At 36.7% G+C, this 26,288-nt stretch overlaps 1 protein-coding gene across 2 annotated transcripts in view; it reads right to left on the bottom strand.

Moving 5' to 3' along the window:
• LOC117204820 overlaps positions 1-13,312 on the bottom strand; it is a 210,183-nt gene extending 196,871 nt beyond the window's left edge. The window contains exon 1 of one of the 2 annotated variants that reach the window (XM_033442583.1): positions 12,643-13,312. In XM_033442583.1, the coding sequence (XP_033298474.1) occupies positions 12,643-12,694 (52 nt within the window). In that variant the 5' untranslated portion in view covers positions 12,695-13,312. The remainder of the gene's footprint in view (positions 1-12,642) is intronic. The other variant, XM_033442582.1, reaches the window with a different exon arrangement.
• Between the last annotated feature and the right edge of the window lie 12,976 nt (positions 13,313-26,288).

Here is a 26,288-nt window from a genome sequence, read left to right as displayed (position 1 = left end):
TCATAATAGGACATACTCCATCTCCAGCAATTTCTTAGCGAATACACCGTCGCACCTCGCATTATATTACGAACACTCGCATAAAAACACATTCTTAATGAAATACGAAAATACTTAATATAAGAATGAATTATTATTATTGTAGTTTGACGAAACAGTCGTAATCGTATAGTAATATGTATTCTGAAATCTGGTTCGTCTACCAAAAGCCAAACAAATATTGATGAAATTATGAAATCCATGATTTTTCCATTTCAATTAAATTCAAGAGATTTATATCGTACTTTCAATACGAGCAACTATTCTACATGCAGGAAAGAAGAAAAACAGCTACTGCTAATCGTATCTTATATCACGGTATCCCGTCTCAATAGAACATGACCTATCTTTAGCCCAACTTCTTAACCAGCGCAGCGTCTAAAACTTCTCATCGCAGTAGGAACGCTATCAAATCTCCTAACCCCGATTATTACGATCATAGAGGAGACTAAGTAAACGGTACCGCCCGTGCAAGACGATCCCGTTTCGAATTCACACTCGCTTCCACATTGGTAAGTGGCCCTGTAGACATTAGCTTTCGCGCTTCGGGATTTTGTCGGAGCAAGAAGGGCGTGGCTCCTAATTGAAAGGGGATTAATTAACGCGCGTAGACGGCAAGAAAACCTCTCGTTGTTCGAAAGTCACGAATGCTTCCCTCCGCCCCGCGGGATTTTCTCTCGAATTATGCACACGGGGTTTCTCATCCTGAGCTCGTATTTCCTTGAAAAACGCGTGGGAACACAGCTACCGTTGTGCCAGTGAAGGTGAACGAGAGAAAGAGAGAGGCGAACCGGTTGCATGGAAAAATAGGAGATGGATGGAATTTTGATAACGTCAGAAGAGAACATGTTTTACCGCAACAACCGCGATATTTCCTCTCGCAGTTATACCAAGCCAAGAGAAAGAATCGACCATGCTACTCTTAGGCTAGCACATTGCCTCAGAACGATTTAAAGAGGTATTCTACCGTGAACCTTTAAGGAAATTGATTTTTTGGGAGCGCGGGGAGGAGGGCTTTTTTTAAAGGGCATGTGATTTTAAGAGTACACGTATAAAATTGTATGTATGGGATAAAATCATTATTATATTGTCAAGTATATTGGAAAAGTTCTGAAATTTTTTCCCCTCTTTGCATTTTAAGGTTAATTTAGAATCTTATATTATTACGTTAAGGAACAGATATTTCTGACAATTTTCCATAGATAGAGTAAAAATAAAGCTTTAATTCACTGGAACATACAACAAAGGATTTAATTTAAACAATAAAGAAAAGAAATGTAGAAGAGAAGTAAAGAAATGTGATTTTCATTATAGAAGAATGAGTTAATGAAGATGAAAACTGTATTCCCAATTAATTTTCTACCAGAAGCACAAAGAGTACGATTAAATCAGCGGTTGCATTTCAACTTGATTACATGTAGTAATGGCTAACACAAAACATAATTAATTCCCTAACATACTACTGACATGTGTGCAAAACGTTACTAATGTAATTATACTTCCACTAGCATATTTTACATTTTTCTGTAAATCAATATGTGTGTAATGTTGCTTGTTTTACGACGTGCAGCATGATAGTATCTAATATCACACAAATACAAAAATGAAATAAATATTTTCGAAATCGTATAACAATACATTCATCGGAAATGGCTAGAAAATTGTACTAAATTAAAAATTGTAATAATCTCTTTATTTTTATACTCCAGCGGCATTGAATAACACAGTATTAGCAATTACTACTTCGATGATATCATAGTTATTCATAGCTTTCATATTACAGCCATCGATTCAAAAATGATCCCATCATTGCGCGAAAATGTAAAAAATGTTCAAAACCTATTCAGATCAACGTATTAATCATCAGAAAATACAAAGACATTGTTCTCCTCTATTTTTCACGCAAATCATCTATTCATGGCCGAAACGCTGAAAATTAATAGCACGGGTGCGCTATATACTATTGATATAATGTGTTCGTTATCTCTTCGCTGTAAACCCTTGCACAACACTGTGAATTCAAACAGAAAATGTTGAAACACACGAAGCGTGCGCGTCGAGAAGTTCTCAGCTTAGAATTTCCTCTGTCAGAGATCTGGAGCGGATCATTTCTCTTGCCGAAATTCAGCGGCGCAAATGGCTAAGAATCATAGTGATGCAAGTCAATTCGTCGCTATTCTTCAAAAAATAATGTTCTACGTTTATGGTTATAAAAAATTTACTATATTTTTCAGATCATGAGAATGTATTTATACGTTTGACTTACAAGTCGACTTTTACGGGCTTATTTTACCAATAAACTTTCCGCAAGTAATTATCATTTTTTTCCACGTTTCAATTTATGGAGTTGACCAAACTGTCTAGTTTCAGAACAACTCAAATGTCGACGTGCACGGTTGTTTCTAACGACGAAACGCGTGTGCACCAGTAGAGTTCACGCGATACGTGTTTCGTCCGAAATTCGCTAAAGTATCCCAATAAAAAGTACTGTGAACCGCGTGGCAGGTTATATCGCGAAAATATCACGTCATACTTTTGCCGCAACTGCGACCCGTAGTTTCTGAACTATCCTGACATTCGGATGGTCTGACGGTAGTCGCGTTTGCTAGAACAGGTCACAAGCCTGGCCAATAAACCGCAGACTCCAAGTTTTCGTTTACGGGAGCATTTTTACAAGCGAGACAATCATTACGCATGTAGGCGGACTCATAATGCGGCGAAATGCTACGAGTATGCGGAAAGTGAGGTAATATCCAACCACGGTCGAACCTGGACGGTTGCTCCTGACACGGTTAAAATATATTCTCTTTCGCGGTTCCAAAAACTGTTCGCTATACAGAAAACTAGCGAATGGACATCTTCGATAAAAAGAGTAAACACCACTGTCTGATAAATATACTAAACGAGTGAGGTTTGCGCCTCTCGTGTTTTAAACGAGATAGGGAACGCTGATGTAGAGACACAAACGGTACAATAAAAACTATTTCGACATAGCTAGAGTTTTTCTAACAAAGAAGAGTGGCGATATTTTTTGAAATATCTACAATTTCTTAAGTTTCTCTACAAAGATTATCTTGTTATAGGTGCTGTCTTCCGATAAAGGGGAAGAGAAAGAGGGAATACTCTTTGAAACGATAAAAATTTCTTATACATGCATGAAAAGACTATTTCGTTATAAGTAGTGTTTTTTGATGGCAGAAAATACAGCGGAGAATATTTTTTGAAGTATGTATGTATTTGAAGTTTTTAAATTTTCAGGAAAATTATCTTTTTAGGTGCACGTTTGAAATCCTTATGGAAGAAATATAAAAACGTAACGAGAGAAAGTTTTTAATTAGTACTAAACTGAAAAGTGTTCGGGAAAGTTGGTTTTAGTATAAATAGTTGTTGAAGATTGTGAAACTAGTAAAATGTTATATATGTTGTGAAAGTAAAAATGAATAGGAGATGACGCGCGGTGAATGTAAAAGATTCATTATACTGTATACTCTTGTACGACTTTTAACAATTATCAATCGGACAATATCTTGAATGATCTTAAAACCACCGAATGAGATACTTGATAGCAATATACTACATTATTTGATCTGAATGAATATCAAGCTATACAGTAGTTAAATGACAAATGGATTATACAATAATTATGAATAACGTATGATATAATAAGCTATATAAACACGTTTCAAATGTAATTATGACGTGATGGACATTGTACGAAAACATATTGTTTCTCATAATAAATGTTAATAGAATAGAGAGCACACTACACTAAATGCAACCAAAAACAGCTAATAATTCCGAAATATTATAATAGTGGAACGCGGTGGTTCAAAGCAAATAGAATATTCTACGGATAAAACAAAGATCCGATTATATAGTTAATGAAGCCATTTAGAATTTAATTGTATCAGAATTATGGAACGCAAATTATTATTCTTCATACGAATATATGTATATTATATAATCGTCTGGATGTACTTGTGGATATACTCTGGATGTACAAGATGTGTTTGTCAATTATTTTAATACTTTTCATTTGTGTTAGTTTTCAAATTCCTGTCACATAATCATCATTTCTTCCATAAATTAGGAATCAAAGTTACGTAACCAAAAATTTTGGTAGGAAACAAGCTTCTACTAATTTTTTAATGAAAGGGCATGAGTTCGGTAAATTTTTATTAAATCATTACAATGTTAGAAAGTGAAGAAAGTCTTTAATACCACCTCTGTTCTAAACTCATTATTTTTAAATTATTGATGCTCCAAACGGTTGTTAGATTTGAAAAGATTAGATGTATGGTGGGTTCCAGCTAAAATTGTTCATCTCTTCGAATATCTACCATGCCCAATTACAGTGCGTTGGTAAAAGGTTTTGAAGAAAGCAGTGAACCGCAAATGCATTTCGTGATTTTGACTTCTGACGAGACTCAGCCTGGTCTTCAACATCTCCCACCATAAAAGAAACGAGAAAACTTTCTTGCTTACCTAGTCCATCCAAATAAATGCGAATATTAATTTTTTAATGTTTCCTATTTCTACCACGAGTATATTTCGAAACACAACACACGTGAAAAGCTAAATACAGAAATTATTTGAAATCAATCGAGTACTACGTGACAAAAACGACCAATACCTTCAAATCTAAAATTTGTTTATCTTGTCGAGAATAATGCAACTCAATTCACAACATCGAATCGATGTTATAAACATAACTTATTGTCGAATGAAAAGTAACCGGTTCTATAAAAATCATTACCACCAATACCAATTGAGCATCGACAATTGATAACTTAATTAGATATAATTCTCCTCCAATGTAGTTACAAATACACTTACATTTATATAATATAATGAACATTCTGTTTAACAAAATCGAAAATTTATAACGAGCCGAAATTAAAAATGCTAAAATATTCGTTTACTGTCCCGGTCGTCTTTGTTACGAGACCTTCAATTATCATTTCTATTTCCATCCAAAAGGAAACACCGACTATCTATCTCAATAACACGACGCACTTTCCGAATGAAGGATCAGAAGAAAGGGTGATCATAGACGATCCCATACAAAGCCCTCGATGCGATTTCCTGTTCGAGATTCTAATGATAATAATCTCTCACTGTTGGCTAGGAATGTCGTGTCGTATCAGCGTGCACGCTCATACACGTCAAATCGTTTATTATCGCATTCGCGCCAGTTGGACATTCGTGTATATTATTAAACCATCTTCACTCTCGATGTACGGCGCACCGTCTCTTTACGTTCACGGACGTTTCTAAAATTACGCGGCAATCTCCCCTTTACTTCGTTTTCCGAGTCTTCTCTTTACGGCCCTCTCGTATCCACTTGCTAGCATTCCGCCGCGTGTTCGCACGTGCGTTTTCATTTGAAACATCCGTGGAAACCCCGCTAAATACCTCTAGCACGCGGATTCTAAAAGCGTAGATCAAAAGCGACACAGTTACGCATATTATTTTGCGATAAATCCTTTCATGGATGTCAACGTGTAATTTTGACAACTGTATTAAATGATAGCGGCAAAGTCAGTTTATTTGCATCTACGTGTGCTGGTGTATTTATCGAACGAGGTTATGTTCGACGATGCTGCGTGCCGAACGATATTGAAAGATTTATTTCGGACACCGTGCTGCTCACTCTGCAGATATAAATTTAAATTTACCAGCCTTTTTTATTCCTTGTCGGTAATTTTAACGTATCACAGCGCGGATAACAGGATTTTTATGGATTCATGGGAAATTTAGATATACAGAAATGTCTAAAATATCTAAAGTAAACAATTCGTTATAATATTTCGAATGAGCGAAAAAAATCTCTACGATTCCATCTCTTTGGTTATATACAGAAAATATAAAATTACATAAATATCCGCAGCCTAGTGATTATTTTGTATCGTAAATGTATATTATACAAAGTCTTTATAAAAAGTGATGTTATAACGTTTATCTTTAATTTCGTAAAAAATGATTATTCATAAGTTGTTAGCTTTTTGCTACATATAATTCCTTTTTAACCCTTCATATGCAATTTCTTTATTATATACAAAAATAAATGAAATTTGTACGAGGCTGTGAAATGCTACAAAATTTCGATTATTCTCGTTTCCAATTAATTCAACTAATAAAGAAATTTTAAGGACACAAAATAAAATTCGATTTCATGTAACACATTTAAGGCTACAAAGGGGTAGATATATGTAGATGCAAGTACGCATTTATCATATCACGTTGAATAAACATTTCTCTACTCACAAACATTTTGCAATCAGTACAAACGGCAACGTAAAATGAAAATATTGAAACCTGCAATAAACGAAACTTGTAATTACGTATACAGTTGCTTTTTCACTGTAAAGAGTATTCTTAAAATAAAACATTCCAAATGTATTCACATTAACGTACATTTATACAAATACTAAACATACTTTTAATAAAACATACAAATATTTGATAGAAAAATCAATTATTATTATTATAGTTCGATAGGACTATTTCCAGACCAGAAAACTGATTCATGAAAAGAAAAAATCGAAATAAATGTCGATTAAATTACAGAACATTCATATGATATTTAAAGACAACGTTTTCTATTAAATTCGAGGAAGTTATTTTGTACTGTTTATACGGACAATTGAAAAGGTCGATTCATTAGAAAATTATAGTTTTTTACCAGTTTGCGTTAATATTGTTCATAATACGTATCTACAGGTATCTTTATCGTAAAAATTTAATTTCAATTAACCTTCCTATAATTTGCTGTATGTACATACAAACGTATCTGAAGCAGCAAAATCTTTATTAAGTGAAGTGCTATATTATACAAAAAATATACATCTAATTAATAAATTTTTTATTTCCATGTAAAGATTTCATCACAGTCACAAAATATGTTTATACTTTTAATAATATTTAACGTTTTCAAGTATATCCCTATATATACCCATAAAAATAAGATACGAAAGATAATTATGCTTAACTCCATTTAATAGAACGAAAAGAAACAACGCCAAATGTCGCCGATTTATAACACAATTTTCCTTTCAGAAAACTTTCCATTTGCTTCTCTGCGTTAACCAAACAATTACGTCCGGAAGTAGCGAGTACGTTCTTAATAGAACGTCGTAATTCACAGCAAGAATACCTCGCCCATCTAATTGCTTCGCCAACCATCCTGAATCACCTTACACTGGTATAAAGATTCGATCGTGCCCTAAATGTCTCATCCAGTAAAGATTCGATGGATCGAAGTCATTCTCCTGCCACTAACTTTCGGTTAGGTTTCTGTTTCCCACCCTCGCTTTCTCATCGTTACGCGGCTATTCCCACTCCTATATATCCTTATACAATATATCTAAAGATTATTATAGTACATTGCATACCTTACACATGTGAAGCCTACAGGTAAAGAATAGGATAATTTCGTATTCTCCGTAAGAAAACAGTTTTAAAATTCAGTACGATGTCAGATCAATGTCATACTAACAAAATTGTCTTTTTATTTCGTTCTGCAGTTAAACGTGTGTTTTTTTCATCGAATTAAAAATTTTAAGAATATTGCTCATCATAATATTCATATATTGAAGAGTAATTTACAACTTCTTCATTTCCACTTGCAATTATGTCACATAAAAATTCTTCTATTTAATTATAAAGTAGGGCGTTTTTCTTATTCGCATAGTGATAACATTAATGGATCTTAAAAAGTTTTCTTGTAACAAAATAAAAGAATAATTATACAATTTTTTAAGTTTCATCACTTTTGTATCCAAGCTGCGATATTTTCCTTCTGTGATCTTCGTTTACGTTTTAGACAAAAGAACAAGGCGAAGATAGAGTGGGTGAAGCGTGAATGTAACTACGCACGATAGAAGTTCTCGCGATATCGTGGTCCTTGCCGTGGTCGCTATGCAGGCCGTGGTGACGCGCAGTTGCGCCGCAATGGAAATTCAAGAAAGCTGGCGGGTTCATTCAAGGCACGGCTGTTTTTTCCTCTTTCTTTGCCCCGGAGAAGTCCGCGAACCGTAAGATGCATTCAGCGTATCCCGCGGGGACTTTCCCTAGCTAATGCGAGATGAAATTACAGCCCCCCGGGGTTCCGGTCGACAGTCACGCCGTCTACTCGAAAGACACTGGCCTAACCTCTCCTCTCTATCTTTGCCCGCTTCTCTTTCAACTCTTTCTCTACCTTCGCTTTCTTCGTCCTCCCGTGATCCTCCATCCTTTCGGATGCTCATACATACGAAGAGAGGCATTCGTTTCAACTCGTTTGGTCGCTGCTCCGAGCGAACGTTTACCCTTATAAAAAGCTTGCCCTTAATCTTCAACGGAAGCCAACCCTTGACTCTGAACAGAGTTTCAAAGAGGAGTTTTCTAGTTATTGGAGAATATTCTCCCGCTTTAACGAGATAACTTGTACTATTACGATCAAAGATTGACAGTACATGATACACCGTGGTCTTTGGAACCACTTAATCGCTCTTGCTCCTCTGACGAAAACAAAAAATTCGAATTCACAAGCATTCAAGAACGTTTCCTCGAAAATAGGTACACACCTATGTAATGAAATTTAAAAATTAACAAATAGTAAATTAACCAGTCTGACTCCTAACGAGACACGTGATATTTTCTCATTCTTCAGTCATTATATTAAAGACTAATGGTGTTTCATAATATAAAACAAATTTGACTGTTCCGCGCAAAGTTCAAGATTGAATTTAAAGATGTTGAATACCGTATAATCTATACTATGCAATGTCATATACCTGATATATTTTATGATCAATCATATGCAGCGGGTCCTTTGCTGCTTCTCTAACGATGTATCCTACGCATAGCGCGAAAATGTTTCATTCAAACATGTCGAATGAAAGAATCAATTATCGACCTCCAGTTTCATCGAACTTGAACCAATGAAGAATCGATTAACAGAATAATTTGTACGTTATACGTGTCGCTGTTGGTGTTTTATATAGGAGAAACGTATTCAATATTCTTAACTATATGGTACAGCAGTATAGCAAAGTGTTTCCGATTTCTACGGCACGAAGCAATTCTCGAAGGTTTCCAACAAACGCAGCCGATTCTATATGTGTGTAACCTTATTCTTATTCGTGGAAACGTAAAGCGGAGTTTAAAAAATATTAATAGCATTCTAAAAGTTTGTAACTGGAAAAACGAATGGATTATTAATGATACGGAGAACGTGGACTTATTGCTCCTTTATGTAGCTTTATATCCGTGAGAGTGAAAAAAGCCTGGCTATTATTCGACGTCATTTACATTAATTCAAGCTAAAACTCCTTTCTTCGATGCGGCATCGTGCAAAGAACAATCAAACGTAATTGACGGTACGTTAATTACAAAAGTACACTCATACAGGAACAGCTAACGATCTTCAGAAATTCGCTTAGCAACAAAAACAGAACGACGATGAATAAATTATAAACATCAAAGAAATTATGTATACAGTTTTTGCACCAGCTGGCATTCAAACAAAGCTCGTCAAATGAGAATATGCAACGTGACGTGAACAGGCAGCGTAATTTACAAAGACATGGTTACCTCCAATTAAAATCCAGCTGTTTGTAGTTAAAGATAAACGATATCGTAACAATAACGTTAACGTGTCCAGTTTGGTAAAACTGACAATATTTGATGCTAGAAATGATGAAACTTCTTCAATCAATTGTACAATATTACACGTTACCAATAATACAAATTCATTAGTATAGCGATGGAACGAACTGTATTTTAATTCAGAAGGTGGTAATTGTATATGAAACAATGAATAGAAAATGTAGAATAATATTTTCTCGGTTTCTCGTTTTCGGTCGATGTTGCAAATTTACTGAGCATAACCTATATACAGACGTAATACGTAGAATACGATTACGTCAAAAATCAGGAAAGATAATTTCAATTAACATTACATGGATCACAAATATCCAGTGGAAAACGTTTCTTTTATTATTTGTCTTTCATCGTATAATACGATGAATAGATACGATATTCCATGAATTGTTAATGTCGATTTAATTGGAGATGAAATTTCCAATAAGAAGATATTACTTTTTATTTTCAGCCACTCCTTCATGTGAATTAATTCAGAGATCATAATGACTCTTTGATAAAATAATAAAATTACCACCCCTGATCGAAGAATTAATAATTCTTCATTTCAAAGATGAGTTAATATAATGAATGAAATTTTACAATTCACAGAACTGTACCTAGGTATCAGTATTAATAGATCCCCTTACGTGATAATAATAAAATGGATAATAAAATAACATTCGATAAGAAAATTTTAGAAGTTTTACAAAATACAAAGTCAGCTGATTATTCCATCCTACGTAAACATTATGAAGACTTTGTATAATAGAAATTTATAATCTTGTCGTTTGCTAATTCATTAATATTATCTATCGGTAAACAATTATATAAGAAAGCTAATTGTAGTAATTATAAGTAGCTAATTATAACAGCCTCGTGTCATCACTATGTAATTCCGACATCGATTTCGCTCTTACAGCCATCAGCTGTGAAGTAAGTTGCCAGAGAATACAATCGAGTATATACTTTTACTTGCGATCGCTAGACCAAACTCATCTATCACACCAGTAAAGTTGTCGGCGACCACTTTGACGTTTCTCGTACTCGTGGATTAACTCGTGTCATTTTCTCAAGATCGGTAAGGCAGTCCTCGATTATTACCGAAACTGATAGCGGGTTCGCTTGGCTAATACGCGCGTCGAGGAGTTTCAAGCAGCGTCGGCAGTAAAGAGAGTTGCCCGCTTCAGTTAAGTCACTCTGTAAAGTTTCTGCGAGAGAGGTACAGCCGTGGCCCGTTAATGTGTCGTAAATCGTTGCTTTCGCTCCGTGCACAAGTCAACCACAGAGATTACACTCGACCAAGGCAGTCAAAAGTGATTCTCTCTCTCTCTCTCTCTTTCTCTCTTGGTTCAGCTTAGTCAAGTATCCGGTCTTAACAATGTACAAGGCTGAGCGTGGATTCTCCTAGTCTCGAGTATCCGTACCGTGAAAAGGTAGCTTTAGCTCGTTTAACAGCGATGGGACGAGCGAGGCTTCCAGAAGGAGGCGACTGCAACCGTTGCAAATCGTCGAAAAAGCAAGGCCCCGGAATCAAATGAGTTTACACAACGACGATGACGACAACGAAGTTTCGTGAGTGTAATCAAGCTAGGGATCGAGAAACACGGTGAAAAGGGAATTGCCACACGGGCTAAGGGATAACCTTCTTCTCTGCGATTTGAATTTCCGCCCAAAGGCAAACGAGCCAACACCCCAAATGAGCGCACGGCTCCTAGGGATCATTGGTCGTACGTCGATAGAGAAAACTCGATAAATGCCGACGCAATAGTTTCTTAATTACAAAGAGACTCGTTAAGGTTTGTCTATTAGATAGGATATTTCGCTTTCGGGATAGAATGGGCAAAGAAGAGAGGAAGATAGAGGCCAGTGCACCGAGATATCGAGCCACGACAAAGAGCACCGCTACGCGTAGAAATCGTTTCAAAGAGAAATGAAATCGATTTGCATTTCCAAAGAACTCTGATTGTATGGAGCACCGGAATTTCCTTTGCCAATTTCGAAATCATTACTCGGTCGTTGCAGGCTATTCGTACGAAATCATCGAGCAATTTCACGTTACGGATATAATCGTAGTTCACATATGTATATATACAGTACGTATGTCGAATGGAATATCATCTGAAATAGAAAAATGAAGAATAATTGCGAACGCGGTAGACTGCACCAGCGTATTACCGCAACAAAGTTCGTGGACCAATGTGACTTGGTATCTCTTCTAGCCTCTTCTTCGTACGATTCGCACGGGAGAAAGGCCACTAGAGGGTTCTTCGACGCTCTTTGTCCTTCGATGCAAATAAACGTACATCTCCTTCGCAATTTCACCTCGATACCTATATCTCGACGATAGAAAGCACAAGATCCACGCGTTCTCCCTTGGAGAACAATTTCAGTGAATCAGCTGGGACAATAACGAAAAGGTACAAAGCCACGCTCCTTTCAACATTGTTCCTTGTAACTCCTTTGCACACTTGGTTTCAGAAGCAAAAAATATTTCTTTGCTTAACGGAGCTTCGCGAGCTCAGCGTATTTCCTTTTGTCTCCTCGCCTCGCGCTTCCGGCGTAACGATGAAAAAGGGATTCCCGCGACAGCACAAACAAAATAGTGTCAACAGTCGTCGTAAGACATTTTTTCCCCGCCATTTTATTCTCTCGCTTTGCTCAGTCACGTTCCTTTTTTTGGAACCACCAGCTGACCAAGGGTACGGAAGAAACGACGACGCCCCCGTCGCGTTGGCGAGATGCCGGACAACGTGCTAAGAAAAAAAGTAACGGCACCGTGTCACACGACAATGTTTCATCCGGCACGAGAGGGAGAGAGCCGATGATCCTTGTCATTTTGTCACATTAGACGCGATTACTCGCGTCCCACGCGCCAACACACATTCAAACACGCATCGTGTTTCACACATGTATTTTCTACTTCCGTATGTTTATCCAAATACGAATGAAACGCGATGGCGACTCGCGACAGCTTACCTGATATCACGAAGAAAGCGAATGCTGCTTTTAGCCACAGGTGGCGAGTCATCTCGAATCCGCGGATAACCCCTCTTTTTTTTATCTCGATCACTAGCCTTTTTGTTCACACTAGCACACCACTCGCGTATTTATGTTTCCGTTACGTTGATTACGAAAACATGGAAAGTGTGGAGAATCTTTGGCAACGCATCAATGTACCTTATAAACTGACAATTGATTTATAGCGGTCTCATGAGATAGTCATGGTACACAAAGTGGACGGTGAACGCCACCGTTTTTGCCCGAACGAAACCCGTCACTACACGTTGTCTCCGAAACGAAACGTCAAACTCACCGTGCGCAGCGTGCGGTAGCGACTGATCGCAAAACTACGCTGCCGGAGAATCGCGGCGGTGGCGACAGCGGCGATTCGAATCGCCGTGAACCGCGAGACGGAGGGACGTTTAATTTTTCCTTCACGTGGCCGCGACACGCGAGATCCAAACTCTTTCTCGCAGCAGTGTAACGCGCGAACAGAAAATACGATCGATGCCGTATCGGTCGGCGAACGTTATCGATCACCGTTTGCGGAGCAACGCCACGAGCACCAGAAGAGATTTTAAGCACTGTTGACAGGGTAATTGCACGTATATCTGCACTGGATTGCGACAGACGAGACTGAGCGTCGCCGCGCGAAGCTGTTCCGCCGCGAGCCGCGCGTGCGCAGACCGCCCTTCTATCCCCACCACTGTGCTTCGCCCGAACCATCCGAAAGATCGCGCGTCTCTTTCGCTCTGTGCCGTTTCTCGCTCGTGCTCGTTCGACGAAGACCATCGCCACTCGCCCTTTCTACACGCACACGATCAACGGGTCGCGCCGTGATCTTATTCCACACCTCCTTTCGGGGTGAGACGAAAACGCGAACACAGAGAGGGAGAAAGAGAATCCAAGCCCTCTGGATTCAATTTGCCGACCGAAACTTTTTGTTGAATAAGGTTTGTTACGTATCATCATTCAGTCGCATTAGGGCCATTGTCGAGCCACGGCTTCCTCCTCTTGCTCTCACTCAAGACCTTATACTATATTTTCTAGCGCCTGTAACGTCTCCGTCGACGGCCGGCCGAGGCGACGTTGAATGCTATCCGGCAAACCGCAAACGTACTCTACCCACAAGCTACGATATCCCACTGACGCGCATTACACTCTTGTCCGTCTCGCATCGGTCGAGCTGTCCGCAGGCGCCAGGGTGTCGAACTGTGTAACAACATATGTATACTGATCCCTCGCTCGAAGGCACATCGACAACGCAATTCACGGAGTCTCGTTGGAAGTTCGAGAGGAGGATGTGAACGTCGACCTACGACAGTTAGGAAATCTAAGTGCTCGATGAGTAACGGATTCACGGCTCCCTGTATCCTGTCTGTTCAGCGATTACGTTTATGCACGATTTACGCGTCGCGAAATTTATGACCGAATAAACTAACCGTGCCGGATTTTCGTGGCTATCTAGCCACTCTACTTGAAAATCCTGCCGGACAGAATTCCAGATTTTTCCAGGGATATTGTTAGAAGCACATCTGACTCGCTTTGTAATGTAAATTCTATATTGCGAAATCACAAAGAAAGATATTTGAATTACGTAGTTCGAATTGTAATTAGTTCGTATTAAAATGGAAATAACGCAGGACATATATGTTATTGAATATTATCATAGTGAAGAAAATAGTCTATTAAATATCGTTAATTGAAAAGTAATATAAAGGCGAGCTATCGAATTTGGATTATCATATAGGTTGGAATAGCATAAGTTGATATACGTACGTATGTATATAAACTATTTTCATATGATGGGTACGTCATATGGTAGGTATGATACGTACGTGTAATATGAGTGTAATAATAAACATATCTGTTTTTACGAATCATATGCACTAAATGCTAGTGTATTTCGCATCCAGTATATCTCTGCTACTTATTCTAAGCTATATTTCAGAACGTTTGATAAATATTACCTATAAAATTCTCTAAACCAAGAAGATAAGAAGCTTCTAAACCAGCAAGATAGCCCACTTCTCACAATTATTACGCCGAAAGATCTAACAAACGATCTTACAAAGTAGGTGCGCATATCTTGTTCTCGAAATGCTCGAATTTTCAGAAAACAATTTACCGCTTAAATACGCACGCATTCATTAGGAATATCGCAAAAAGGCCAGCAAAGCGCAGCTTTTACGAGGGCACATCCGCGATTCCAATTTATCTTTTCCTGACCCGTTCTTTCGCTCAGCCTTTGTCGCCTTTCTTTCTTTCGTTCTCCGCCTTTTCCTTTTTCATGTCTCGTGAATCTTGACCCCGGAAGTGCCTAGAAGCGAAAAGGGGATCGGGGAGAAGCGCGCAAAAGGCAGCAAGACGCCGGTGAAATATTACGAAGACATCATTCGTTACCGCTGCGTCGTTTATCCGTATCGTCGTTCCACCTCGAACGTATAAAACTACCTTCCATCCTCATTCACAGTGGTTCACGTCTGAATCTCTGTCTACGCTACCGCTACGGTATTCGGAAGATCGCACTTTAATAGGACAACTCGGACCAAAAGGGCGAAAACTGTATTCCTTTTCTTGCGCAGAACACGGGAACACGGCATTAGTTTCAGGAAGACAGGAAGCAAGCACGTCTGAATTATCGCACGTTACTTATTTCCTCTTTCCACGTGTCGTCCTTTGTACGAGAGCGGCGCGCGGTTACATGTACACCCTCGATAGTAAGTATTTAGGCATTTACAAAATAAATCTCGGAAATGATTGCGGGATTATTAAAATCTTTAAGAATTCGTTCATACATATTAGGATATTTACAAGAAAGGTGATAAATCTCAGGAATTATTTGGAAATTACTAAAGGCTTTAAGAATTATGATCCAGTTTGAAACGAACGTAAAAATGAATAGAAATTGAAGACTTTTAACCAATTCTGACACTCGTATTATTGAGTTTTCCATCATATTTGTTCTTACTCCAATTTTTAATTCAGGGTTTCGATGCCTTTCTCTGAATTTCGTATCAAATGTATATAACATTCTTCACGCGGTTTAGGTTAAAGGCTGAGGTTAAAGAAATTCATCGTGTTCCTCTTGCGATAGTCTTTACAAACTGTTGGATCGTTATCTTGTACGAATGTAAAATCGCGATGGCCATATGTAATACACAGAATGTATTTTAGTATCCTAAGACTTATGGATGGGGCTGTACATACACCCACGTGGAACGTCTAGCAACCTGGAGAAAAATATGCACGATACCTACGACGGTGGTATGTATACTCTCAAAAACGTGTAACTTATGTGAACGCCTGCGAGCGCAAGCGTGAACCATCGAGAAGTATCGAGAGTCGGGAACGGACTTGAGCAAAAAGAGGGTAATATGTAAAAAGCCGTAGTGGATCGTCTCGCCAGAAGCATTGAACGACGCACCGTTACGCACTTCAGCGGCCGTCCAATTTTTCTCTTTCTACCCTTCATCCCTCTTCTCCGTGTTTCTTTCTTTTGGTCTTCGTATTTTAGTCTACTCTAAGATACATGACTGTATCCATTATGTATTCATCCATATATTCATTAGATATCCATCATGCTTTAGTGGAAATTATAATTTGTCGTGGTATGTAACGAAAGCGAATAAAGAAACAGGATTAATGTACAGAGAGTCAAGAAGAAGGTATTCGAGGAGTTAGAAATCATAATATTTAGTTCGAATAGAGAAAAGAAACCGTCGTATTCGCGTGGATGTAAAAATATGTCAACAGAGAAGCGAATTTTAAGTTTTAGTAAGTATAAGAAGAGTTTATCTATCGACGTTTACGATGCAACAATGTTCGAATGCAACAAGTTAGTGTCAGAAATGTGGAATTATTTTTTTCATTATTATAAAAAGAAAATATTATAACGATAAACAGTAAGTTAATTAAGTTCCTAATACAATGTAATTTTAATTACATTATTAATTAGGAACAAAACAAAATATTAGTTTATTCAAGGAAGTAAATTATAAGAAAAGTTAATATCGGTTGTAGAATTTGATCAACGCATTATATGTATAGTACAGATAAAAGATATATTTAAACAATTTAGACCAAATTGTCTTTTAATATGACATATTTATTAAAAATAACAGTATTCGTGACGTATTTTGTATTCAAATGAAATTGTTTCTGCTTTTAATACATGCGTATATATATATACATAGGTACACTTAATATTTTTTATACAAAGGGATCTAGTTATTGTCACAGCACATCACTTCCTACTTCTGTTATAAAAACACGCTTTCAAATATATTAAATAATGAAATAGGTTGACGTAGAACATAATAAATACATAGTGATATTCAAAGTGATATAGATGTTATCACATGTACTATACGGAGATGATGATGGCACCATGCCGTTAAATCACCATTAAACCACCACCAACCAACATCACCATTTCTTTTTTTATGCAATATATAAGATATCATACGTTAAGATGTTTTATTTCTTTTCGATATAATTTACGAACAAAATGTTTCTACTGAAACAATGAACTACGATAGTTTTAAATTGACATCCTTGACCCTAGCTAATTTAACTGAGGCGTATAGTATTTGCATCTGTAAACAGCTACAATTTTTGTTTACAAACATATCACCGCGATATGTACAAACAAACACGTTATCACCTACCCTACAATAACTAAGTCTAACAACCATAAACTTGTACTATTACAACATTTAGATAATAACGTGTAGTATACGTATTAAGACTTTATCTTAGTACTCAAAGCAGGTCTAATAAATATATGTATAATAATTATATCTATTATCTCGTATATTGCATAATTTCAAAATACTAACGTTACGATAAAAAGAATTATGTTGCACAGCAGATTTTTCAATTGTATTTTGAACATATAACTCTAACTGTAGCGAGGAATAAACAACAGTACATCTGATTTGCTTATCGAATATTATGAAAAACATCGATACGCAAGTATTCGTCGGTTATTTCGTGACCGTTTTGCGATAGAATTTATCTTTTTATCGATGGAATAGTATAAAAGGTATCTAGTTATGTTTTTAATATAATTCTAACTCTCCGAATTTGCATGGCTGCTCTCTTTGTTCGATATTTTCATAAGGAATTCACGGCGCGATTTTTATGGCGTTCACATGAGTTTATTGCACAATTTGTATATTTTCCGTTCCTTCGAACCATCAACACGAATGAAACATTTCAAGAGAAATCACATGCACACATCTGCTTGGATATGTTTCCTCTTAACACTTTGCTGACTGTATAGAAGAAGAAAGATAAACACTGAGAGCTTCCCTTGCTTGACACAGTGTACCAACGGGAGCCGGATATTTAAAACGAAGGGAATAAAAAAGCTCCAATTGTTACGTAACCGTGAAACTTCGAAGAGAGGACGTTTTTTGCCTGTAGTTTGTCGAGATAAGATGTATAACAAGATGTAGTACCACTTTAGAAGCGCCAGGCTATAACTTACATCAAGACGCTTACTAAAGAAGTTAACTTTAATTTTTAAAAAGACAAATGATAATATGTTATTTCCTGTTATGATATATTCATGATATTTTAATTTTCAATTTTGATGACTTAAGAAAGGTTACACAATATTTCATTTATATCTTTTTATTTATGTTTGAATCTGTCAGAATAGTGTATCTTAAATCTTATTATCGTTCTTGTACTTTTATATCGAAACTGATTCGAAATGAAGAAAAGTCAAAAACATAAGATAAAATATTTCCATTCTAAGTTTTTTTAAAAAGATTATCTTTCAATATTTTGCTAATAAATGTTAGTGAAAAAAATTTAATACGAAGAATAGAAATTTTTATTCTACACAATGGGAAACATTTTTAGCGATTTGTAAAGTATCTAATAAAATTTATCGTATTTAAACAGGTTATTGTATTTTGTTATGATATAATTTACAATATAATTTACGCAAAGCCTATTTGGAACATATAGGACATAGGTATATGTATATTCTGATCGAAAAGCTACTTTTCAGGAAAATACGAAGAATCTACTTGAACCTAGTTTCTACAGGAAATCTCTAAAGAAATATAAGTTCACTGCTTGCACAAAAGGTTACTCAAGTAATTAAACTTTTAATCAGTCAGTGTACAAAGAGAACGGCAACAGTATATACGAATTCTTTGTTTTTTTGCTTCTATTCAATAGTGAAGTAGCTATTCCAATTTGAATTTTAATCCTTTAATTATTTCCAGCTTCACCAATGACTTTTCATTATGTCATTGGTATTGCAGTTACTAATTTTCAAAAAAGAAATTAATACACATTGCTTCTAGAATAATAATTTGCTAATAAATATAAAAACTTATTTTTCACTAGTTTTTATTAAATTATTTATGGGTATTAAACTGAATAATCATTAAAAGAAAATTTCGTTTGATTTTCTACTTCCAAGCTTTTTTGAGTTATATCCATGAAAAGGAATCCTAAAAAAGGAAAACGGAGCGTTATATATTGCACTTATACGCGAACTAACAACAAGGCTAGATAGACAGAGAGTATAACGAATAATAGACGTCAAAATGCCTACAAATTTATTTTCTCAAATTGTCTCAGCACATAAAAGTCATGATTAAAGAAATATCAGCACTAGTCATCATTTCAACCAGGTATTCCAGAAAATCTCGTAAAAATACGTGTCACGTTCGCCGACCAACGAAATTAATTTACGTGTAACCATATAAAGAATACACGGCGTACCAACAAAAGCATGTGAACGAAATTATTTAAACAACAGATACGATTTCTAAGGATGTACGTAATACATGTTTGAGCTTTCATAATCTTAGCTTTGTGCACGATAATAAATTCATTCAATTAAATTACAGCATGAAGGAGTGGAAAATAAAAAAAAAAGAAGAAAGGAAGGAGGAAACCCCAGCACAAACTCAATTTAAATTAAAAGTAGCAAAGAAGACGTATGCGTCGCGACGCGTGACATTTTTTTTGTCGTTCCGCCGTCGTTATGCCATTGTCGCGTGTATAATATGAAAATATATTCTCAGACATTGCACACAGCCGCTGCGAAATACGACGAAAGTATCGAACGTGCATTCAACACACGCGAATTACTTTCTAACGTTGAACAAGGGGTGGAGGAAGAGGGTTGGAACTATGGAAAATGCGACAACACTTTTGAAAGTGGCATTCTCCCTCGATGTACGCAGCTTTATAGATATACCGGGCGTACGATGCTGGAATAACAAATGCTTGGGAGACTGTTTTCTTTCCACGGTGTTCCTCTGTACCGCGTTTACGATTTATCGTCATCCGCTTCATCCCGAAAATTGTTTCGGCAAGCTTTTAAAGCCTGTCTTGTTCCTCGTCGTTACGCTACGTCAAAGCGGAGACTTCATTTCCTTTTCTCAATGACAAGAGTTCCGCGTGCCGTGCTACCGCTGATGCCTTTCCTATAGCTTGGAACGGAAGCATGACATGAAATGTTTAAATATCGTCAATGGCTGTGTATTCGAATTCCAATTATATGGGAGAAATTTCACTCGCGTAGTGTGAATAATTATTAAAGAGACAGCCGATAATTATGAGAGGGATGAGAAAGTTGGTTTGCACGGAGGAGAAATATCTTATAAATAGGTAAAATAAGAGAACGAATAATTTTTTACTTTGTTAACCTGGTAGCCGAGACTGTCAATTTCTTAGAGATGATGATTTCTTTAATTAGACAACTCCTACTTTTTTAACGTATTGTTCCATTTTTATGAAATATAAGTTAAAACTAATTTACATGAAGTTTATTTGTCTTTGCAAGTTTTACATTCGTGATTGCGGAATTTTTAAATGAAGAAGCAACCTTGTCAATAAATTAAATTTATTATAACGAAAGGATATTGTGAATCTATCCACTTCGTACAATATTAAAGATATATTCGCGACAAGACTGAATTAAACTTCCTTGGAGATACTTTTCTTAAATCTATCTTTTTCTCTTAATTAAAAACATATTTTATTATTCTCTTATAAAACGTTTCACAGTTTTTAAAAGCTAATACGTCTTTCCATACAACAGATACCTGCATACAGATTTGTAGAATAAAATAAAACTCACAGAATCGTAGGGAAGAAGAATACAAAAGACTAAAATATATAATAAAGAGTTTGCTCAGTATGTACGTACATTTGATTCACTCTTGAAAGAGATGGAAGCAAAACACAGTAATATGCAACGAAATTAACTTCGGATTAACTAGAGATTTTTCTTCCTGTTAATCTGTGCTGCAACTCAAATTCTTGCACAAAAGATATATAAATAGGGAACTAAATGTCAACTTTTATTTGAAAATCTATAAAATATGTCAAGATATTTATAAAATAATTTTACATATATGTAACAGAACAACTACAACTACCTTAGAGTTAATATAATATCGTATGGTCGATAATCATTTTTCAAGCGGAAAAATATGACGGTTTGATAAGACCGAAAATATTCGGAAAATTCTCTCCTCCATCAACATTCGTACGTTTTTCACCGACGTCAGTTCGTGTTTCTTCGGTAGACCGGTAAACGTTCGCGCTTTATCCAGCTAGTCCAGTACGAAAATGCGACTGAACCGCACTCGCTTGGCAATAAAGCATCTCCTGTCCAAAGTGTCAGTGGTATACGAGTCGAAATATATACAATCCGCCCGTTTCTCCCTTTGCCGCCCTCTCTTTCTCTCTTCTCGTGAGCTTTTCTCGTTTCTTTCCGTACGTGGAGCAGGGCTACGTGGATGGCAGTGATTAATCGTGTAAGGGTCGGTATTCCCAGCACACAACGAGCGACGTGTTGCTCTGTACCTACGTACACTCGGAAAAAACCGCTTCAAACGACCCCTTCTCCCTTCATTCCACCTTATTTCAACCTCTCTCCCCTCTTCTACACTTGCTGTTTGTCTCCGTCTCACTCATTATTTCCCTTGTCGATTCTTTCGTCGGCTCTGTTTGTTCACTTTTGCTTCCTTCCTAGTATTCGTTTTATTTTCTCCTTCGCACGATGTTTCTTCCACGGAAGAAAGAAAATAATTAAGATAATAAAAGATTCTAATTTCAGAAATTGTTTTGAAAATCCTTACGACGAATAGCGGTGATCAAATATACAAGTTCCAATTTAGAATTGTGTGGTATAGGAGTCAATGTTTACTTGGAGCTAGAGCGTTCCAGTGTTCCTCTTCGTTGGAATTGCATCCCCTTTGTCGCATCGTACCTTAAGCAAATCGTTTCACAAATAGTTCTAATTATTTCACTCTCACTCTCTCGTCCCTTCCTTTCAACATTTGTTACTGTGTAGAAGAGATATGTACATTCCGAACGTACATACAAATTTTGTTTCTAGCAAATTCACAACGGATTGGTTTACTTATGATTTCTCCAGATACCTTCAAAAGCTTCAAAGTTGCATGAACATCCGCGATCTCCTTATCAGACAAGAGCAACGAGAGAGCACCACCACAGGCTGAAATTGGTTTTACGCTAAATAGAACGTCTGTGATGGTCGTTTCACGAAAAATGTTCGCCCAAGGTGACAGCCGTTAACTGACGTTGGCTGTAACGGTTTCGCGGCGGGCGAAAAGCCACGAGTATGTATTTTAATTTTCTGTATCGCGCGAATGATAATGGATAACGCGGTCTCCAGGGTAGCTAGGCGAGGATAAGAGAGAAATACGGCAGAAAAATATGCATATTCACCGGGGACTTGGCAATTGCCATCTTCGCGAGGCTGCGGGCGGAAAAAGCTCGTTACAAAATCGACCGGTTGTCGCGCACCGGTAGAAGGAAAAACCGGCCCGGGAGAGTATAATTAGTGCCTTTGCGAAAACACGCAGGGATACTTGGTTGAGCACGTTCAACTTCCACGAAACCCTCCACTTTGCCTAATTGCGTCCTTAAATCATCAAGCCATTACGCTATTGCCGTCTCTTACGGCCTGTAGATCAATGCCCCTATATAACGTAAGAAGAAGCAACGGCGTCGGAGGCAACAGCAGCAGCAGCAGCACAGCTTATAACTGGGATAACGAATCCCATCGTTCTGTAAGTTTACTCGAAATTGTCTCTCGGCTGCCGCCGGTAAACTCATTGTTAGGCGCCTATTGTAGGCGGCCAAGTACCCACGTCCATCCTTCCCCCTCTTTCGCTCGAACGAACTGTGCAAACTTTCGCGTTTCCTTCGAAGAGGTAGACATAGGGGACACAATCTCCTTGGACTGTAAACACAGTCACGGGCTGGTGGCTCCATGCCACGGTAAATAGGTTTTCCACGCGCATAATATCACCTGGAAAGTCGATCGAATTATACGACACCGAGTGATACAGCGGCGAACCGAGAACTTTCCTAAATTCCGGTCTATATTCAAAGGTAAAAGCGGCTACTCAAGAATTCGTGCATAGTGGTTATGCGAAATTGTATTTCTTTTTTTTAATCGAAACAGAGGTAGGCTTCGTGGGTAGTGGAAAATCGAGTAAAGACTAAAGCATGGATTGTGGAAACTTCGACCTGAGAAGTCGATAATGTATATAATACTGCAAAAATCCCTACGTTCGCGAAAAGAAAGTAGTTTTTTATGCATAAAAAAGATAATGTAGAATCAAGAGGTGACTAACTTAAAACAGTGATATCGGGAATCCAAGTTTGTAATTTAATCATACCACGATCGTAGTCCTGCTGTGATCTCAATCTGATTGTCGTCTTAAAAATCTTTATATGCTGCATATCTGAAAAAATCACTCGAGAATGACCTGAAATTTTCAATCATCTAATGTCAAGATAAATTTTGTCCAGGTGTTCTTGACGATTCAGATATTTACGATGATTTTTCCAAGACCATTTCACGATCAGACGAATGAGTGCATTTAAATAACTGATATTTAAACGATGAAGGTTTCTGCTCTATTACGATTCCATAAACTCTGTGAACACGCATTACATATGCGTAGCGGGTTCTGAAAGACATCGTTTAGATCAGGAAAGGCGATCCGATCACGTTCGTTCATCCCTACCGGTGTACCTATTTGCTTTTCTATATAGAGAAAGGGACGAGGGTCAATAGAGTCTCCCAAAGGATTTCTTGCGAGAGCTTACGGTCCTCCTTTCCGTTTCTCTTTCCCACTTCTGGACCAACGAGATTAACGAGTGTTTCGAGGTAGCATCAAGGGACTGGCTCTCTCACTCTTTTAAGACATTCCGCGGCGGCAGAACGGCGTCGGCAACCACGGCGCCGAACTGATAAAGTCGTTCAAAGATGCACATTCTGTATGGCATTAACTGCTGCGTACCATGTACGTACTGGGTGATTCCTCTAAATGTCAGAGCTTAAATTATTCTTCTGAGAATTTAAGATGATACAGATACTTGACATATTCTATTTTTGAAAGAGACATCTCTTATTATTGATATTTTTTAAATGAGGCGACATTTACAAATAGTACGATTTGTATCTTTTTTGTATTAATTCTCAGATAGATATGCATGAGGTAGAATCTTCGTTGTCTATGTTAGGTAATGGTTAGGAACAAAACGGATGTTCGTTGAGTCTATTAGAAATAATCAATCGTCGCTGTATACCAACTTAATTAAAACGATAAACTCTATAATATTGTCTCGAGGTAGAATGCTGTGTAACTTTTTGTGAGAGTCGTTAGAATTTCCAAAAGAATTGTAAATAATAATCATCTCGAAAGTCTATCCTTCGGTATGTACTTTGTTAAGTTGACAGATATTTTTCATGTAAAGCTACTTTCCACGAAAATATTTCAACTTTGAATGATACCTGTAACATGTAATCGTCGTTAAAAGTTATGAGAGCTTGATGTGCAACACTTACTTTCGCGTCAGAAGTTTTAATAGCTTTGTAAAAACTTTGTACCTTGGTTGTTCCAAATGTTAATACTCATGATCCTAACTTACAATTAACAATTCCGGCATGCGTATTCTATAAAATAACTTTTGCGGGTGAGAGAGTTCTATCTTTTTTTCTAGTTATAATTAGGAGAAGATGTTGAAGGGAAACTGAAAATTGGAAATAGATAATTGAAAGAATACTATGTTCTTAGGATCACATGATATTTAATTATATAACTATAGTTACATAGCTTTTTAAAGTACATATAGTTTCTGTTGCTTGTGTTTCTATCTATAAAAAGTAAGAAACTATAACACGCACATGTACTGCTACAGTTGCAAAAAATGATATGGTCTTGGAAAGGTAGCTCTTTCAACCATTCAGCTTTTTCACCAACACTTTTTTCCGATTATAACCAGAAAAGAGGTACGACATGGCCCAGTTGCATGGAACTACTCTCACTACATCTATCTCATTTTATACGTATGTATATGTATATGTACAATGAATATTGAACAATACACTATAAAATTTTAAGACCAAAAAATTATTATAAGAAATTATTATAAGACAAAATAAGAACTTCTTAAGAGATGTCTCTACTTTACGTATATTTGAATAAACCTATACTACGTGCATTAACGTATTCATAACTTAATTCGTACAATTTTTAATGTATGAGTATTCGTGTTTTAGGGAAGAAAGCACATATTTGCTATTAAAAATACTATTTTATTGTAAGTTAATTATAAGTCCTAACGTAAATATCGTTAAGAGACATTAGATTGGAATTAGTTAATTTTATCTGTAACATGGAAATTTCGGAAGCTGTATGTATATTTGTTCCACAAATTACATGGCTAAATATACTTAAATAATTTGGTGTCTATATACACAAATTAAAATATGGATATACCTGTACTTACTCGTCCACCTGACCACATGTGAATTAGAAACCCGAAATGTACACAGATATTGAAACGTATAATTAACCCTATATTAAGCACACGAATTTTTAATCCGTAAGCTCACGTATCTACACAAATTCCGAATACTAGTTTAAAATGAACTTCATTAGTTAATGATTAACGTTCTCGCTACGTAGCTGTATTATTATAATTTCAATAATATTTTATCATTTGCATCGATAGAAATTTGTTGTATTAGATAAAAATAATAAGCAGACGTAATAATTATTAATAAAAATAAATATACGTTCTTCAAAAATGTGCCAATTAAATTGGTAATTACTATAAAGAAGATATGGCGTCTCGAAACAGTTAATAATTGTATAAATTATGTTTGCTTACTTACTTAAGCAATTATAAACTGCAATCGTTCCGAATTAGTAAGTAACATAAAAGTAGTTTACTTGACGCGTAGTCACGCGAACTTACAAGCTCATTAGCAACACGTCCAATTGCACGTTCCACGACGGCGCGGCGCGGCACATAAAGACTCTACTGAGAAATATCTTCTCCCTAATCGCAGAACGTCTACATGTTTGTTGATTATATTTCAAAGGAGAAGCTTTATGCAATGAACAGCTAAACGAGAAAGTAGTCCGAGAAAAAGGTATAATCGATTTATATCGAATACGTGGTTCAACTGCTCATGCAATGCTCGATCGCTCGCGAGTTTGACCTCTTCGTTAGCATCCTATTTCTGTTTTAACAGATGCACATGGTTAGAAATCATAGAAATTGTTATGCTTGTTTTCGTTTAATACAATTCG

The sequence above is a fragment of the Bombus bifarius genome, unplaced genomic scaffold, assembly GCF_011952205.1.
Source record: "Bombus bifarius isolate JDL3187 unplaced genomic scaffold, Bbif_JDL3187 scf7180000007984, whole genome shotgun sequence".
Taxonomy (NCBI): Eukaryota; Metazoa; Arthropoda; class Insecta; order Hymenoptera; family Apidae; genus Bombus; species Bombus bifarius.
This window is presented reverse-complemented; position numbering and strand designations above follow the sequence as displayed.